General features: G+C 43.2%; 1 protein-coding gene across 1 annotated transcript in view; it reads left to right on the top strand.

Annotated features, from left to right (window-relative positions):
• The first annotated feature begins 265 nt into the window (after positions 1-265).
• The window catches only part of MRPS18A (mitochondrial ribosomal protein S18A), a 22,440-nt gene continuing 5,034 nt past the window's right edge, over positions 266-17,671 (top strand). The window contains exons 1-5 of the mRNA XM_038133038.1: positions 266-424; positions 597-628; positions 4,202-4,306; positions 12,301-12,424; positions 13,201-13,267. Coding sequence (XP_037988966.1) covers positions 325-424; positions 597-628; positions 4,202-4,306; positions 12,301-12,424; positions 13,201-13,267 — 428 coding nt within the window. The 5' untranslated portion in view covers positions 266-324. The remainder of the gene's footprint in view (positions 425-596; positions 629-4,201; positions 4,307-12,300; positions 12,425-13,200; positions 13,268-17,671) is intronic.

The raw sequence follows: 17,671 nt of genomic DNA, 5'->3' as shown, positions 1-17,671 counted from the left end.
AAGCTGATACGACCGCCAAAAAACCTAAGTCCCCAAACAAACAAACAAACAAACAAACAAACCGAACAAACAAACAAAGAAAAAAAAAAAACTCCAGGAAAACCCAAGCCCAGTACCAACCGCAATAAACTTAAAAGAAACAAACGAAAACAATGAGGAGGACCACCCCGCGGAGAAGACACGAGGCAGGGAAAAAGACTCCTCCTCTCCCCACGGCTCTGCCCCTCGGGCCCCGGGGCGGGCGGGACGTGCCCCGAAATGGCGGCGGCAGCGCCACCCCCCCGCCGGCGGAAGCGGCGTGACGGCAGCGCCGGCCACGGCAAGATGGCGGCGCCCAGCCTGCTGCGCGGGGGGCTGCGGCGGATCTTCTCCGGGCTCCTGGGGAGCGGCTGGGCCGCGCCGCCGGCCCGGGCCCTCCGGCAGGGTGAGTCCGCCGGGGGCTCTGCACAGCCCCGCGCCCCGTTGCCTCGCCACTGTCCTTGAGAGATGGTCGCGGTCGCTGTAATTTGCCCTCTCCTCCCGCCCCCTCCCAAATGCTGCTTCTTTGAAGCTGCATGGGTCTCATTGTGAATTCCCGTCTCTTTTTTCTTTTGCAGTCGTGGAAGTGACTGAAGGCAACACGACCACAGTAAGTTCCTGCACCCCTTTTCCTTGGTAGCTGCCTCTGCCGTGGCTTCTCCTTCCTTTAGCCGTGTGTGTGTCCGTGCCCTACCCAACAAATAAAGGAAAAAAGGGGACGCCTTTCTGCTTTAAAGACCTCTCAGGGTGTGAAGGCAGAGCCAGGGTAGGGATTTGCTGCGAGTGCGGGTAAGCAGTGGAGGGTTTGGCTGCTGAAGGAGGCAGGATCATCCCCCTGTTGCTGGTGACAGGTACCTCCAGTGAGAGCCACTCAGCAGCAGCGAGCCCCTCGCTGCAGCCCCAGTAAAGTGGGAATCCCTGACCAGAGGCATTCCAGATCCAAAATGCTAGAGGCCATTATTCAGACGGGTACTTTTCCTAAACTGGTGCCATTTGGCATCGTCTTGAGTGTGGACAGGCACAAAGGAGGATTGCCAGTGGCTTTGTCACTTCATCCTGCGCTGGCAGTGCAACGCGGCATTGCAGGATGTGTCTCTACCACCTACATGCCACACACATCTCATGCCTTTGATCTGTGTTGTGTTTGTTAACTGCAGCGTGTGCCATACTGGCTTCAGGTGATACAAAGCTTCTATCTTATAACACACACGGTGAAAAAAAAAATTAAGTGAAAGGGGTATTTTCAAAGGAAGACCTTAAATACTAAAGGAAAACTGCTCCTGAAAATGAAACCGAAGTTCTGAAGTAACTGATAAAGAAGAGCATCTTCTTAGCTACAGTTTAAGGCAGGAAGGAAAAGATTAAAGCAGTAGAGTTAGAACTTTTTGTAGTTAGCACCATCTAATGTGTTACACTTTTATCAAGAGAATTGTCATTTTTTAGAAGCACCGATATTACTGAAGGGGAAAGGAGATTGCATTATTCTGCTCACATTGCATATGGCAGTAACACTATATGCCTTGGCTGGAGAGAGATAACAGATATATATATATATATATATATGTATGTATGTATATAAAAGATGAGGAGAGTTAAGGAAGAATTTGGGAATAGCTAGAGGAGAGTACACATAAATGTTAATCTATATATACATAAATAATAATAATAATAAGGGGATGGGGATATTTTGTGTGCTAATGAAACAGAAAGAACCTGCTTGTTCATGCCTTTGAAACTCTTAAGTATTTTTGTCAGAAATACATTTTGTTGAAAGTTTTGTTGTATTTCTATTAGTGGACATTCTAATGTCATTGTAATGTCATTCTAGTGTCATGTCTGAAACCTGCATGGAGCAGATAAGTTACTCTATTTGATATTACATATCTAAAATATGTTAGCAGTTAGCAAGATGTCATAAGACTGTCAACAAAAAAATAAGTTTAAGGTGTGGCAATATATATGATTAAAAGTATCTATTTCTTGCCTTCAAGTGCCAAACTACTAATCTTTGTCCAGAAACGTGAAGAGAAGAGCTTGCAAGTGTGACCTGAGGTTGTTTTAACCAAAACAAGAGAGGAGTGTGCACACCAACAAAACACACTGTATCTGATTGCTGTGCTAAAACACTGATTGCTGTATTTTGCACTCAATCAGTTTCAAAGGAGATGTAAATTACATTCTCAAGAGTCCAAAACATTAACTGAGGCTTGAAATAGAAAAAGTAAGCTTTACATTAGCAGAGCCCTTTATGAAAATAACTCTTCCTGGAGATCTGGATATATTTGCTGTGTCATATCATAGCATCAGTCTGGAATCCATCAATGCTCCTAGATGAGGAAAATGTTGTCAAAAATGGTGTAAATTGGCAAACCAAGGGCTGATATGTTTCTCAGTGTATCCATTGGTCACTCCATTTATCCTGCCAATTCTACATCAGTCTTCCCTGAATCCATATGTCCCTGCTCATCTTTCTGTGTCCTTGTTTTTAATCAGTATTGAAAGAAGTGTTTGATATGAACCAGTTGATAAATCCCAAAGAAATACAGATTTTATCAGCATATAAAATGAGAAATACAGATTTTATCAGCATATAAAATGAGCATATTTATGAGAATGTAGAGCCTCTAAACTCCCTTTTAGATGTTTAATAGAAAAATAGCAACTGAGTGGATTAGCAATATAGAAGTCCTCAACAGTTGGGAAGTAATTGCCAAAACTTGTACACTGAAATTTATCTTTAAAAAATGATGTTGACGTAGCGTTCTGAATCTGTATTTATTTCCAAGATGGAATTATAGTCATAGTATAGTCTGACGCCAGACTGGCAAGAATCAAGACTAGATATTCCGGCTTCCCTGAAAATAACTTTACTGATTAATAGAAAATTAGATACTGGCCTACGTCTTATATTCAAAGTTAAGTATTTGTTTTTGTAAAATTGTCTCTTGTACTTGTGGGGGGAGAAATCTTAAAAATTGACAATTCTGTCTGCGGTACTGAGATGTAAACTACAGGTAACTTACCTGTTTCTGTTTTGTCATCAGAAAGGTAGAAATCTGGCATATGAAATAGTTCTGTGAGTTCAGCTGGATGCCAGTTTCCAGTGCACACTTGCAGGAAAGGTCATGCTTTTCTCTTCCCAGGTTTTCGGGCACAGAACCTGATGTTTTCTTAAAAGTAATCTTGCATTCCACCCAGGTTTTCTTTTCAAACTTTGGTGCTTGCACTCTTTGAGGCTGACTGTTAGTGTTCAGAATTGGCTTTTAATCCTAATTTCACCAGAGGAAACTCCAAAATATCTTGGAGAAAAAAATAGCTTAGTTTTATTGTCTCTTCATTTGGGTGCAATTTGAGATAGCTCTTGTTTCCATTAGTAAGTCCTCAAAAAAGAAAAAAAAGACAAGTGCACATGCAGATAGTCTTTGTATTTCTAACATATCTATGAATAGGAAACAAATTTGTCAAGTTCTTCATTTACACACCTTGTACATCTCTTTGCGTGTTACTTGTGAGAAAATTTGAGTATTAGATGCCACCACTTCATAGTGATGTACAAAATATAATTTTATAATCTCATATAAGAATTGTTCAGAGAATTAAATGGGATAAAATATCAGTATTATAAAATAAATCTACAAGCCTCACAGACATTTCCTTACTATCCTTTCTTAAATTTAAATTTTGCCTTGAGTTTTCCCTGCTGGTGATTTATAATCCAGCAAGCCCCTATATGTTTTCAGCTATAACATGCATCTGCTATTCTCTGACATTCTCATATTCCCAGAAGAAAAGTTATTTTAAGGCTTTTGGCTAAAGGGCCTTTACACTTTCATGGTGGCTCAAAAGAGTACTGCAATAAGTGGAATTCAGGTGACTATGACAACTGCACACTGACTGTCAACTAGTTTACATTTAGAAAAACATACACAAGAATTTGCCAGAGGGTTTTCTATGACCTTTGAATTTTTCCTTCTCCCCATAGTCTGTGGCATAAGCATAGCAAAGAGCTTGTTATATCTCTATAAAAGTGAGTTGAATGATGCATGCAGATACTGTTCCCCTTACATCCTCACAGAATTGGTCAACATACTGTGGACTCGATGAGAAGTATTCCTTGAGTCGCAGGTGCAGGTAGAGCTGTAAGCTGTGCCCTGATCATTGCGTGCTTTGAATTGTTTCCTAGATTGAAGGGAGAATTATAGAGGATGCTGAAGCACCGCCTCCTCCAAACCCCTCTGGCCAGTGTCCCATCTGTCGCTGGAACCTGAAGCATAAGTATGATTATGTGGTAAGTTTAATGAGGGCGTTCCCCCAACCCTCATCGCTGGACAAGTATTGCTCTCAGATCTACATATGCCACAACCTACCCCTCTCAAGTTTTCCTGGGTGTAGTAAAGATACTTAACTCCCTCCAGCTCTGCTTCTCTTGGGTGCAGCAAGAGCCTCCTACACAGTAATTGTATGCTTTGGCTGATGGTGTTCCTGGGAAAAAGGATGAGCTTGTATCAAATAGGAGATCTGGAATTACTCATGTGGCCATCTGATCTGAAATGCCGAATAGCTCTTCTGTGCCCAGCTGCCTTTCACTATTGCACTTCCCAGAGAATCAAACTGGAATGCAGCATTTAGTCAGTGGATAGAGGCCTAGGTCCAGAGAGGCCAGAAGATTTGACTAGGTCACTTATATGACTTCAAGCACTACGATTTCTTATTTGTCATTGTTCACTAAGTTAGTAACTGTTTCATACAGCTTTTAAAACTCTCCGTGAGTATGGAGGAGCATACATTTTTACTTACCTTGCAAGAGAAAAAAAAACAGGTTTTATTCAAGCGTTTTGTAGGAAATGCTAATGAGAAGTTTATTAGCTAAGGAGGGGATAACTAACACTAAACCTAGAATATGGGAAGAAAATCCTGTAGTGGTTTAAAACGAAAACACAACAGTCACGAACATTTCAGAGTAAGAAGCATGATATAGCAGATGCAGAATGTCTCTTTACAAGAGGTCACTCAGACACAGAGTTTACAAAAGGACTAAATTACCCCCTTGCATGCTCAAAACCCAGCACTGGAATTAGAAAAGAAGAAACACAGACAGCAACATGCTGTTACTAAGATAAGGCAATAGAAAACTCAGAATAAGCTAATGTCAATAGGATTAGAGAGGGGGATACAAATACTTTGGAGAAAAAGAAATGTTTGTGAGAAAGTCCATTATTGAGAGGAGAAGGGGACTGAAAGTCACTTTGGTTGCAAAATGACTGTGCTGCTTGTGTGTAGTCCTAGTGCACACATGTAAAGGAAAAATTATGTTTTAGTATCTGTATATTGATGACAATCTGCAAATGTAAAACAACAGGAAAAAAACAAATACAGACATAACTTAAGCACTGAATTAGGTACAGACCAGCAGGCCTGTATTGCATGTTGCCTCAAGGTCTTCAAGGATGTTGCTAACAAATACATTACTTCACTCACAGGATTTTTTTTAAAGCATAAAAAAATAATCCTAGGGAATCACCAAATAGTTTGAAAACTGCAAGTGACATACTAAGTAGTTAAGAGAGGAAGGAGAATGATGCTGATGATTACTGATTGGTAAATAAAACATTGCAAATTCCAAATAAAAGGTGTCAGCTGGGAGTAAAAGCAAATAACCTGTTGGATAGGACTAATTAAGACTCATGAATTATGAAGAACATAAATACGGCAATAGTACCAGACAAAATACTTGCAATTACTCCAGACAAGTGAAACAACTGATGTGAGGTATAACTGAAAGATATTTAGTATTTAGTGTCTTTCAAAGCCTGTGTTGCAGAAATGGAGGCATTTAGAATCTAATGTTGTCAGTGATTCTTACTCAGGCTGTGTGCAATATTAAACAGTGAAATAAGTTGGGAGCGGGGGAATATTTAGTGTTTTCTGGCCTGGTTTCTTAACAACGTGGGAAACCTGGATATACGGTGAATTTGCAGATCATAATAAATTAGGTGAAATGACAAATACCATTAAGCTTTGTAAAGTACTACAAAACCAGATCTTGTCTGTTTTTTGTGGCCCGTGTTCAAATGCAGAGATTCCTTGCAATTCTTTTTCATGGTTGCTGAATTGTGTAGTGATCAAAACCAAAACTGTTGTTACTTACTCTGGAAAATACTTTTTTAAGGTTCATATCATTTTATGTGACTTATAAATGCAAGACATAAACAGCATCATTAAGCTCAGTAATTCTAGAGATATTCAGAAAGCATTCCATGAGTCACACATTTACAACCCTTGAGAAACTATAAACTGATGTTCAGGGATGAAATAAGTTATGGCAGTGGATTACATCTTGGAAATACATATGTAGACTTACATACATTCAGTTCTGCTGCCATGTGTGGTAGAAGACTCCACTGAGTATCCGGAGAGATAATGCCATCAAGAACCAAAGATGTTTTAGACAAAAAATGATTCTGTCGAGTCTGAGTTCCAGGATTAGAAATTGGTCACAACAGACGGTGTGAAACATGAGTTTTGCATGTGTTTGTAGGGTGAACTAAGTTATGAGTTTTCTTCCACACTTCACTTTGATTCCTAGATCCTGATTTCTACTGTGCATTAAGGAGGCAAGAGAAAACTAAACATGAAGACAGATTCTGCAGCCAGTCTTGAGAATCATTGCTAAGATTATTTCTTATCTAAGATAAGAAGTTGCGGTGCTGAGAGGAAATCTACCAATGTAGATTCATCTCAGCTGTCACATAGATTTTGAATGCATGTGCATCTAGTGTGTATATATCCAGTGCTCCTTCTGGACAAAAAGCTAAAGACAGCACTGTGAAGTGTTATTTTGAAATTGTGGATGTTTCGTACCTCATATTTAGAAGCATCCCTCTGTGGGGCTGATTAGAATTAGGAGAAATTTCAGTTCTGGAGTAGACCACTTCTCTACTTGTCCCTTATGTTTTTGAATGCTTTGTAGTAGTCGCATGTTTTCAGGATTTTCAAATGTTAAAATCTCCCTTTTCTGCACTAAAGTGAATAAAAAGGTGAATAAAAATCTTCCTTTTCTGCACTAAAGTACTCTGCTATTTTATTCTCTGCTGCAGCTGTGATGAGCAGCAGAATCTTGAGATGCTTAAGTAGTGAAGTGTAGGCATTTAACTCTATGGGCAATTAAACAGTGGGACATTTTTCTCAATGATGGTTAATTGTCCTAGATGTCTGTAAATTGAGAGCAGCTATTTTTGTTAAGACATAGCCTAGTTCGTACAGCATAACCTATAAGATGAGCTTGGTGAGAGATTGGAATAGATGGTGGTTCCTTTGAGATTGATAAGCTGAGATCAGTCTGTTGCACAGAAAGGAAAGTGTGAGCTTTTTTTGCTTGGGACGCTTGTAATTGGACTGAATGAGGCACTATGAAAAGGGAAGTGTTGAATTAGCCCCTGAGGGAGTTGAGTAATATGACCTCACAGGACTTTCCTTTTGTCATGTGCAGCTAGCACAGTCTAAAGTAGTGGCATAATGAGTTACTCTGGCTGTCAGAGAACTGGGGGACCTGTGTCTCCAAAGTCATTAATCAATTGAACAGGCATTGTGAGCACTAGCAGGTCATGATTCCAACCTGCCTCAGCTGTGGTGCAGAGGGCTGCAGTTGTCTTTCCCAGTTTAATCCTGAGCCTCTGCTGTGGTTTAGGATAGTAGAGCTTAATATATAAATTACCACACTTTGTGGTCTGCATGTGTCTGTCTGTCCAGTGAAACTGAGATCTCAGTCTATTTTTTTTTTGTTATCCATTGGAGATAAAAATTTTATTTTGGTCATTGTACAGATGCAACTGGATTGAAATCTGTAATTTTTTTACAAAATTCGTGGAGAATGGTGTACAGCTCCCAGGAGTAAGGGGGAAAGGAAAAACTAGACTCTTGTATAACTGGAAATAATGACTGGCAGACCTGTCTGATACAGCCCAGTAGTAATTTGGCTGCACAGATAGAACTGTTCTTGAGATAAATTAAAGCTTTAATGAATCATGTGTCAGTCAAGGATCCTGCTTTTCCAAGTGTCTGCAGACATTGAAATGCAGGTGCCTCTGCATTTTGGTGACCATCTATTCACAAGAATATGCGGTACACAGTGCTCCATCTAGCAAGTCTGTCCAGCCCTTTTAGAAGTGGAGGCTAAACTTGTTTTTCATTTCTCCCCCCTTATCCACTTCAAACATCATTAGTTTGAGTAGGCAGTAAATATGTCATCTTGCTTTGGCAACAGTTAGGGGAAATCGAACTGCAGGCTTTGCCTATTAGCCCTAGATTAATTCAGTCCAAGTTGTTTTCATCAAATGCTGCAGATTACAGGGGTGGGAATCTGGGTCCAGCCTCATGGGAGCTGTCCAGTGATTAAAGCAAATCAGTGGTTACAGGCTTGGCTGTCCACTAGCACAAAATGTGAATTTCATGGAACATGACGGCACCATGAGAACTTGCCAGACATATTTTTTAATTTGACCGCTCCATGTACTTGTTCACTTCCCTCCACAGCTGCCCCATGAAGTTGGCTGTACCTGTCTGCTTTGTCCCAGTGGTAAGATACATCTGTGTGAATACTCTGGGAGAGGCACCTGGCCTGTTAACTGTGGGGAATCTTCAGAAATGGACAAACCTTTGGTCAAGTGTGCAGCATTTTAAGCCAAGCAGCGTGACTGTGATTTGGAGCTGTAGCAGCTGGGACATGACTGATGATTTCAGTCAAGAAATGACTGCCACACCAGGGTGTTGGTCTGTTGGTGACACTGTTGGTCAGAGATGATAACAGAGAACAGATTCTCTTTTTTTTTTTTTTTCCCAAAGGGAGAAAAAAAAATATTATCTCCATTTGCTTCCCACCACCCCCTTTGCATGGAAACACTTGATAACAAGCCTGTGACTCCATGAGGTGTGGTAGTAATACGAGAAATCACTTGGACCACACACGCACCCTTCAAAAGAGTGTGTGGCCTACTTAGGCTTTCATGGCTGCAAAGACTGAAACTGCCTCAAATTTGTCATCAGCTCTCTTCTTCCTCTTCTCCACAGAGTAATGCAGCAGGCTAGTAGCATAGTCTTGCAAGTTTTTCTCTTTCTAGGTACTTAGAGCTGAACAGTCCTTTTTCACTTAGGGAAGTGTTATGTGCTAAATGGCAGATTGAGCTGTTGGTGATTTGAAGATCCAGACAGCTAAAGAAGAGGAAAAAGGAGGATAGAGTCCTGCTCTGGTTACCTGAATCCAATCCAGTGTACCAGGAGTGGTCAAAAGTCAGTGCCCTTGGACATTTTGGTTGGCGTCCATCCAGTTTCTACTAGTGCAGCTGGCACCATCTGGTGCCCTGGTTACTGTTCTCCTTGGCAGGGCCATGATTAGCTGGGCTGAGGGATACTCTGCTTCCCTTTAACCATGGAATGGCCTCCCAGGAGCCCACTGCTGGTAGCTCAGCTGGGCTTTTCTCCTTTGGATAAGGCATAGTTCTGTAGGGTGCCTGATAAGTAATTTTGTATCAGTGGGGTATTAAAGTGAGTGTCTAGATGTCAGTGGGCCTACATGACATGCCGTGTTTTCAAAGGAGCTGGATCTGGAAATCAGTCTGAACATGTTCACTGTAGACAAGTGGATGCAGAAAGCAAGAATTATGGGAAGAGGGAAACTGCGTGTCATGATGATGTTAGTGAGGATGGTATTGATTGGGGGTGGGGGCGGGGTTGGAAAGGACAAAAACAAACCACAAAACCCCCAAACAGATAAAAACCCTCAACATTTTGTCTATAACACTTGTAACCAGCATTAAATCCCAGGTGATTTGAATCCATTTTTAAAAAGAGTAGGAAGGAGGAGCCTGAGAGTTACTGACCTATCAGCCTCACCTCTGTGCCTAGGAAGATCATGGAACATCCCCCTAGAAGCTGTGCTAAGGCACATGGATGACAGGGAGAAGATTTGATACAGCCAACAAGGCTTCACCAAGGGCATCCTGCCTGACCAACCCAGTGGCCTTCAGCAATGGAGTAACTCCATCAGTGGACAAGGGAAAGGCTTTAGATGTCATTTATCGGGACTTCTGTAAAGCCTTTGATGTGGTCCCCACAATATTTTTCTTTATAAATTGAGGGGAGATAGACTCAATGGCTGAACTGTTAGATGCCTAAGGCACTGGTTAGATAGTCACATCCAGAGAGTAATGGTCAACGCTCAGAGTATGATAGACATCAGTGACAAGTGGTGTACCTCAGGGGTCCTTACTGGGACCAGTTCTGTTTAGTACCTTCATTAATGACATAGACTAAGGTGTTGAGTGCCTTTGTCAGGTTTGCAGATGTCACAACTGAGGGGTGGGATGCCATCTGCAGGAACCTGGACAAGTTCAAGAAGTGGGCCTGTTGGAATTTCATGCAGTTTAACAAGAATGTGTGCAAAGTGCTGCACCTGGGTCAGCACAGCCCCCGCTGTCAAGACAGGCAGGGAATGAACAGATGGAGAGCAGCCCTGGGAAGGACTTGAGGGTGCTGGTGGATAAGAGGCAGGACATGACTCAGCAATGTGCACTCACAGGCTAGAAACACAATTCTATCCTGAGCTGCATCAAACAAAGAGTGCTCAGCAGGGCAAGGGAGGGGATGAACTCAATGATCATTAAGGTCCCTTTCAACCCAAACCATTCTATGATTCTACGACAGCATCTGTCAGAATCCATCATTACCAGAAGGGCGTCCTAAATTCCAGCAGCCCCCTTGACAGTTGAGCTGGTCTTGTGCAGTGGGCTGGGTGTATAATTCCTAGTTAGCTAGATTTCTGAATACTCACTTTATATTCACGCATGATTATTTGCTTTTGCAAGGCCAGTAAATGAAGGTAAGAATGCTCCAGGGAGCTCTTTGTAGAACAGCAAGGGTGGGGGGTTAGGAGCAGGTCTGTGAATCTGTGAACTGGCAGTCAGGATCACCCAACATGAAAAGCAACAAGTACTCTTTGTTCTTGCCTGTTGCCCTGGCTGAGGGGTGCAGAGTTCTGCCATGCCTCATTTGAACTCGCTCTGTCCGGACGCTCGCTGAGTGGTCCCCTCAGTCTGCAGGCAGCCTCTGCATGGTCCTGCTGCCTCAACTGGGAACATACCTACAACAGCCATGGAGAAGTAAACTCTCAACCAGCAACAAGTCTGTTGAAGGGGAAATAACAAGTGGGAAGTCTGGAGTCCATTTGAGCCAGCTTATGCTGATGTCAGGATGTCATGAATGCCTGCCTGTATTGGCCTGAGGGGTGTCTTTGAATACCCCCTTGAGGGGTATCTATCTCTGGTGTTGTGTGTGGAAATGGAGAGCATGGATCTGAATCCTGGGCTGTTGTACTGTGTACAGTTAATGGGACACTTGTGCAACAGCTGTTGCTGCTGTGTTTAAAAATTTGTCATTCTAGCCCTGTGATACTATCTGATCCTAGAGATCCCTTTAATTTTGTTTTTATTAAAAAGGCTGCCTTACATTTCTAGGGTTTTTAATTGTAAAGGTCAACAGCAGCGTAGTCTAAATTGTTCTTGAATCGCAGACAAGCCCTCAGCATGCTTCAAGTGCTCCTTTCGTCCACCATGACTATCACAGCCCCACCTAATGCACGCACAAGGACTGAGTGCAGCAATTTATCCTATTAGTCCTTTCCCATCAGCACATATTCTTTTCTTACATAAAGCTTCCTCATGCAACATCTTGGACCATTTCCCTGCTCTCCACCCCTCCGGAGAGACCTGAGGGAAGCTCCACCATGGGAAACTGGATAAAAGTTTGAGGAGTAGATAGCAGAGAACAGTCCTGCTCTGAGGAAACAAGAAGGGAGGCAGAGGTGATCTAACATATCTGTGAACTTTAGGACAGCAGCTGTGATGGCATTTCAAGTTGTGTAAACAATATCCATCTGTAGGTCTTGTGTAACTCTGAGTACCTAGGACACATTATCTTAGCAAGAATCTTGGAGCAAGCAGTGAAACAGTGAAGGAGCAGGGATTGCAGCTGACATCATGTGTTTACACTAGTGAAGTCAGGGGAAGACTCAAACCATCTGAGTGACCTTACTAAGCTAAACTGGCAGGCAGTGACAGCAAGCAAAAGCCACTTGTTGCCAAGCTGCAGACAAGATGTGTAGGGAGGAATCATTGTTTGTTTTACATTGTTTTGAGTTCTGTACACAACGCAAGGCTCTGCACAACACCTGCAGTCACAGCAGTGAATGTAGCTGGGGCACTGATGGTTTTGCCTTTCTCTCTCCCTCAGGATGTCTTGTTGCTGAGTCAGTTTATCCGTTCAGATGGAGGGATGCTGCCACGAAGGGTCACAGGCCTCTGCTTGGAGGAGCACAAGAAGGTTGCTGTCTGTGTGCAGATGGCTCACCGTGCAGGTACATAACTCTGCCAGAGATAGCCCCTGACTGTAGGGTACCTACTGAACACCTTGAGAGGGGTCTCCTGCTCAGTTGGTATAGCTCAGTGAGATGTCACTGTCCAGTCACCCAGCAAACTCATTACGGTCCAAGTGCTGGGACAGGGTGATGGAACAGAGACTACTTGTTCTGCTCTGTGTCCTGACTCTTGCCTTGACATCAGACATTTTATCCCTGTAGATGAGACAAGTGTTGCAGAAAGATCTAGGAAATGGCTCAGTCTCCAGTAACTAATGATTAAACACCTGCTTCTGAAATTACTTGATTTACCTAAGCTTGACCTACCCCATTAGTAACATGCAACTCTGCCATCTGCCATGTGATGACTTTTTTACTTTTCCCAGGTTGACACAGTCAAGAGTATTATGCTGATCTTTATGCCTGGTACCTGAGTTGTATCCAAGTTAAATGGACTGAGAATTTTAACAGTCAGATTTTCCATCCTGGAGATGGAATCTGATTGGACACCAGTGCCCTGTGTCCTCTGTAAAAGCCTCTGTGATGAGCCCAAGTGACAGTGTCTTTGGTGTACATTTCCTCCCTATACCCAGCACAACTTCCCAGCTTCTCTGGTTGGGGTGCAGGTTCAGCAGTGACTGAAGATAAAATACCCTTTCTAATGTACTTGAGCTTTTGTTGCACTGTTGCCTGGCTTATGAGGTGTAATATGACTTCTGAATGCAATAGAAGCAAAGAGACACTGCAAAATACTCTCACACCTTTTTCTGTTTCAGGTTTGTTGCCAAACCACAGGCCTCCACTTCCTGAAGGGCACGTTCCCAAGAAACCCAAGCTGAACAGGTGAATAGTCTTGTCTTTCCACATTTCTCTTATTCAGGAATAAATTGGAAAGGGAAAAGCAGTTCCTTACAACTGGATGAGAAATGCCTCAGGCAGCAGGGTTCATAAAGAGTACTCAGCATTTTGGAGAAGATCTGTCATGATATTCTCTTGGCAGTCTTTTAGGGACAAGTCATATCTCATATAAACCATTTATTCACACAAGATTAAAACTGCCACACATGTTAGAGTCTGCCTGCCCTTCCTCAGCTATGCTCACCTCCTCATCACTAACAATCAGTAAGGCAGTCACAGGAGGATGCCACAGATGGAGTCACAGCAGCACAGAGTAGCTGAGGTTGGAAGAGGCCTCTGAAGATTGTCTCGTCCAAGCTCCCTGCTTAAGCCAAGTCACCTAGAGCAACTTGCTCAGAACTATGTCCAGCCAGGTTTTGAGTATATCCAAGGATAGACTTTCTCCAGATTCTTCTGAGGGCAGCTTCTTGTTCCAGAGAACCATCCTCATACAAGACAGTGTTTCTTACATTCAGACAGAATTTCTGTTTTAATTTGTGCCCATTGCCTCTTGTCCTGTCACGGAGCACCAGTGACGGGGGAGAGCCCACCCCTCTCTTCTTTACACTGTCCCTTCAGGTACTTACGAACATTGGTAAGACCTCTTTGAACCTTCTTCTCTCCAGGCTGAGCAGTCCCTTCTCTCTTAGCCTTTTCAGCCCCCAACAGCAGGAGGGTGCCCAGGCAGTGATACCAGCAGTGAGGAGGGCAGGCTGAGCAGCCAGTAGGGACCCATCACAGGCCTGTTACCTTCTGCCCCATTTCTGCCAGTTTCCTCCGGTCAGCGATTTGCTCTCTGCCCGCTCTTCCCCCTCCCCAACCTGAATGGCCCCCGGCCTTTGGTGGGCAAAGGGAAAGCCTCAGCCGCCTCCTGCTCTGTGCTGGGCGCTTGGAGGTGCTAATCCCCTGTTTATAACCTCACACTTTGTTTCCATGGGGATGTCAGACCGGTGTACGAACCTCGCATTAGCAAACCCTGGGGTTACCAGAGGCCATGGGGCTGTCGCTGGGAGAGCTTAGACTGCAAGGCTGGAGACTCCTGCATTTCACGTCTGACTCTATAGTGGAGATTTGAGAGAGGCTCCTGGAAGTGCTGGCAGGCTGTATAGTGGGTATCAGTGAGGGTCAAATTAGAAGACACTATGTTTGATGCAGCCCTGTAGCCATCAGATACTTCAACTGTAAAAACTTCTTCCTTGTGTCTTACAAGTCTTGAGGATTCCTTAGTATCTGTGTCTTATCTGGCAGCTGTGGGGTGGAGCATATTATCTTGTTAGCATTCACATTGCAACCCTGAGTAGCAGGTTGAGACTGGAAATGGTAAATGCAGTATCATGCTGGAATCACACCAGGACTCCAGATCTGATGCCCTGACTCTTACAAATTGTTCTATAGACCTTTAGTAAGAACAAAGAATGAATACCTCCAGATACATTCTGCATGTAAGTAGGTGTGCTACACCTCTAAATTAATTAAATTGGAGATTACTGCATGGCTAGCCCCTCCCTACATTACCCTTGTTTTTCTCTTCCCAAAAGAGCAAATGTAGCAGGCCCAGTGGAAGCAGTTTAGAAAAAGAGAGCAGAGCTGTTTGCTGATGATATGGAGTAACATTGAAGTAGGCAGAATGTGGGGTCTGAGCGGAGACAAGAGAATAAGATCAAGAAATGGGATTGAAAGTTTTGAAGGTGGGGCTGACACTATACAAATGAGTCCCAAGAACCAGGATGAAGTGCAGGAGTACTTCAGGAGTTCTGTTCTCTTGGTCCCCTAAGATACTGTGTTATCAGCCTGTTGAAAGGGGAGAGCTCTGTGTGTTGGAGCCTTGCAAAATCTTGGCCATTCTGTATGAATTTTGACCATGTGAACCCCCACCCGTACTTCTCTCATTGCTCTCTGGAGCAGTAGCTGGCATGGCATAAGGCAGGAGTTACAAATTGCTTCCTTCCTCTAGCCTGAAGTGCACCCACATGCTGAATGACTGAAGTCATTTAGCTGGTACTTATTTTGGGAATGATGCCAGAGCTCTTATCAGAAGTTTCCCACATAAATGACTTGTCCAAGCTTACCTTGTCTTTGCCTCTGTACTTGTTTCCAAAACTCCCTGTAAGTCTGCAGTAACTTGGGAAGCACTCAATCTGTGGTGCTGCCAAATTCAAGTGAACTGACAGGGGAGAAAAGGGGCAGAAGTGGGCATGAACTTCAAACAAGCTGCCTTGTTCAATGCCATCAGAACATGTCTGCATCATCCTCTAAACGTGTAATATCAGGGATATTCACCTGACTTAGCTTGTTCCTTCATTGTGTTTATGTCTACTGGATTTTTAAGTGCCAGTTCAAGAAAAGATCAACAGGATCTAAAGAGATCCTGTTTTAGCAGGCAGTGCATTACACAGTTAGTGATGACTTTTCCAAATCTTCGAGCTTCATCTCTTTTTGAGATCACTGTGTTGGCTGTTCTAGCCATCTTTACCACTCTGCTTAGATGAGAGGTAGCAGTGCCTTTCTGCACTGCTGCTATGGCCCTGGGAATGTCAACAGGGAGAAACTGAGATGCCTGATAATATGTTTGTGCCCCTTGTTAAAGCTTTTCCAAGACAGAAACACAGGTAATGTAAGCAATCTGTTGTCTGTCTCTTTACTCTGAATGGAGAAAGTTTTCACTTTTGTAAAGGAAGGTGTTCTGAGAAGTCATTGTCTACTCCAGATGTTACCTCACACACTTCTGTAGGAATTTGTAGTGTCTGGGAGCTGCCTGCCATCTTACACTGAGGTGAAGAATGTTTTGCTCATGGTAGAGCTCTTGACATACTATACCATCACCTGCTAGAATGACAGGACTAAAGCCTAAGATAGCCTTAGGGGCTGATTCCACTCACACCACCTGAGACTGAAGGAGATTCATCACTTCAGTGTCATTTGGGACTCAGAGCCCAGTGCCTTTGCCATGATACAGATCTGAGCATTGAATTACTGCATGTAGACTCAGAGCAGCAACTCTGGCCTGGCTGAAGTCTGGCAGATTACTTCACTTGAATGAGCAATCCCTTTCATTTTTTTTCCTGTCTTGCAAAGTTCTGGTTGGTGCTCCCTGTGGCCAGGCTTCTTCCAAGGCTGTGACAGTATTTTTGAGAGCAGCTTCATTTGTTGCCAAAAGAGGGACAAATGAGCCTGATGAAAAACTGATGTGTCCCTTAGACAATGTGTACATTGTGTAAGGCCTACTACACAGGAGGAACTTTACGGCTCCTGGGCAAATGTACTAAGGAAGTATATAAAGAACTGAGGAGCTGCATTAATGTATACTTCTGAAAGCACTAAAAAAAAAAGCTGTTCCTCAGCTATATTTTTACTGCAGTTGTGGCTGTCTTAGCCAGAATGTGTGGCCCATGTCACTGTCACCCTGATTAAAGTGCGCCTGCTTCAAATCCAAAGAGTCTGGCATGCACTGGCTAGCACCTAGCTGGGATTTACAGGTATCATGCCACCATATGGAACTATCAGCAAACTGCTGTGTTTTAACGAGGGTCAGGGGTGCTGACATGCCATTGATTTAGTGTTCTGAAGTGTGGATTTATCATGCAGAACCCCTCTGCCTCTCAAGAAGGTGCTCTTCTGGTGCTTATTCAATGATGTTTTCCAAAAAGCAAAATTCCTAAATTCCTGCTCTGTTTTCTGAACTGGTTGTACTATCTCAATTGTATGAACTTTGGACATTCCCTTCTACATGCCCCAGATTTCTCTGCAAAGAGATAAGGATTTCCCTGCTTTGCACTGGGTTGTTTGGCAGCTGGCCTTCCTCTACCCACTTCATCTCCTTATCCTGTTTCCACTACTGGAATTCAAGAAGAGCAGAATGCTTTGAGAATATCTGACCTGCAAATCCTGCCTTGTACTTGGTTATATAGCTGTCAAGCATAGTAGGGAACATTCATCCGTGATGTAGTGTAACACAGAGGAGGAGACTGGGAACTGCAGAAGAAGGCATAAGATGAAAGTGAAATGCTAAGCTTTGTGGTCAGCTAAGCTGAGGGTGGTAGGAGATCTATAAGAACACCTTGTGGTCAGAATTCAACTGGGGAGCATTCCAAATCTCCGTCTTCTATTCCCTGCAGTTGGGACACTGTCCAGGTGAGACTTGCCATGATATTTCTCATTTCTTGGACTTCAGTTCTTTGCCTTTTTGCTTTCTGCCTGATTCGTTTTTGACAGTGATAGCTCATGAATGTTACCACTTAACTGGTTTACTAGCTATGCTTCTTTTGAAGAATTGGCCATGGGAGTAACCCACATCATCCATGAACTCTGGAGTCTCATGTTCTCACCTTCTCTTACATATCATTTGTCTGC

The sequence above is a fragment of the Motacilla alba genome, chromosome 3, assembly GCF_015832195.1.
Source record: "Motacilla alba alba isolate MOTALB_02 chromosome 3, Motacilla_alba_V1.0_pri, whole genome shotgun sequence".
NCBI lineage: Eukaryota > Metazoa > Chordata > Aves > Passeriformes > Motacillidae > Motacilla > Motacilla alba.
Note: the sequence above shows the minus strand (reverse complement) of the source record. Positions and strands in the feature narration are given on the sequence as shown.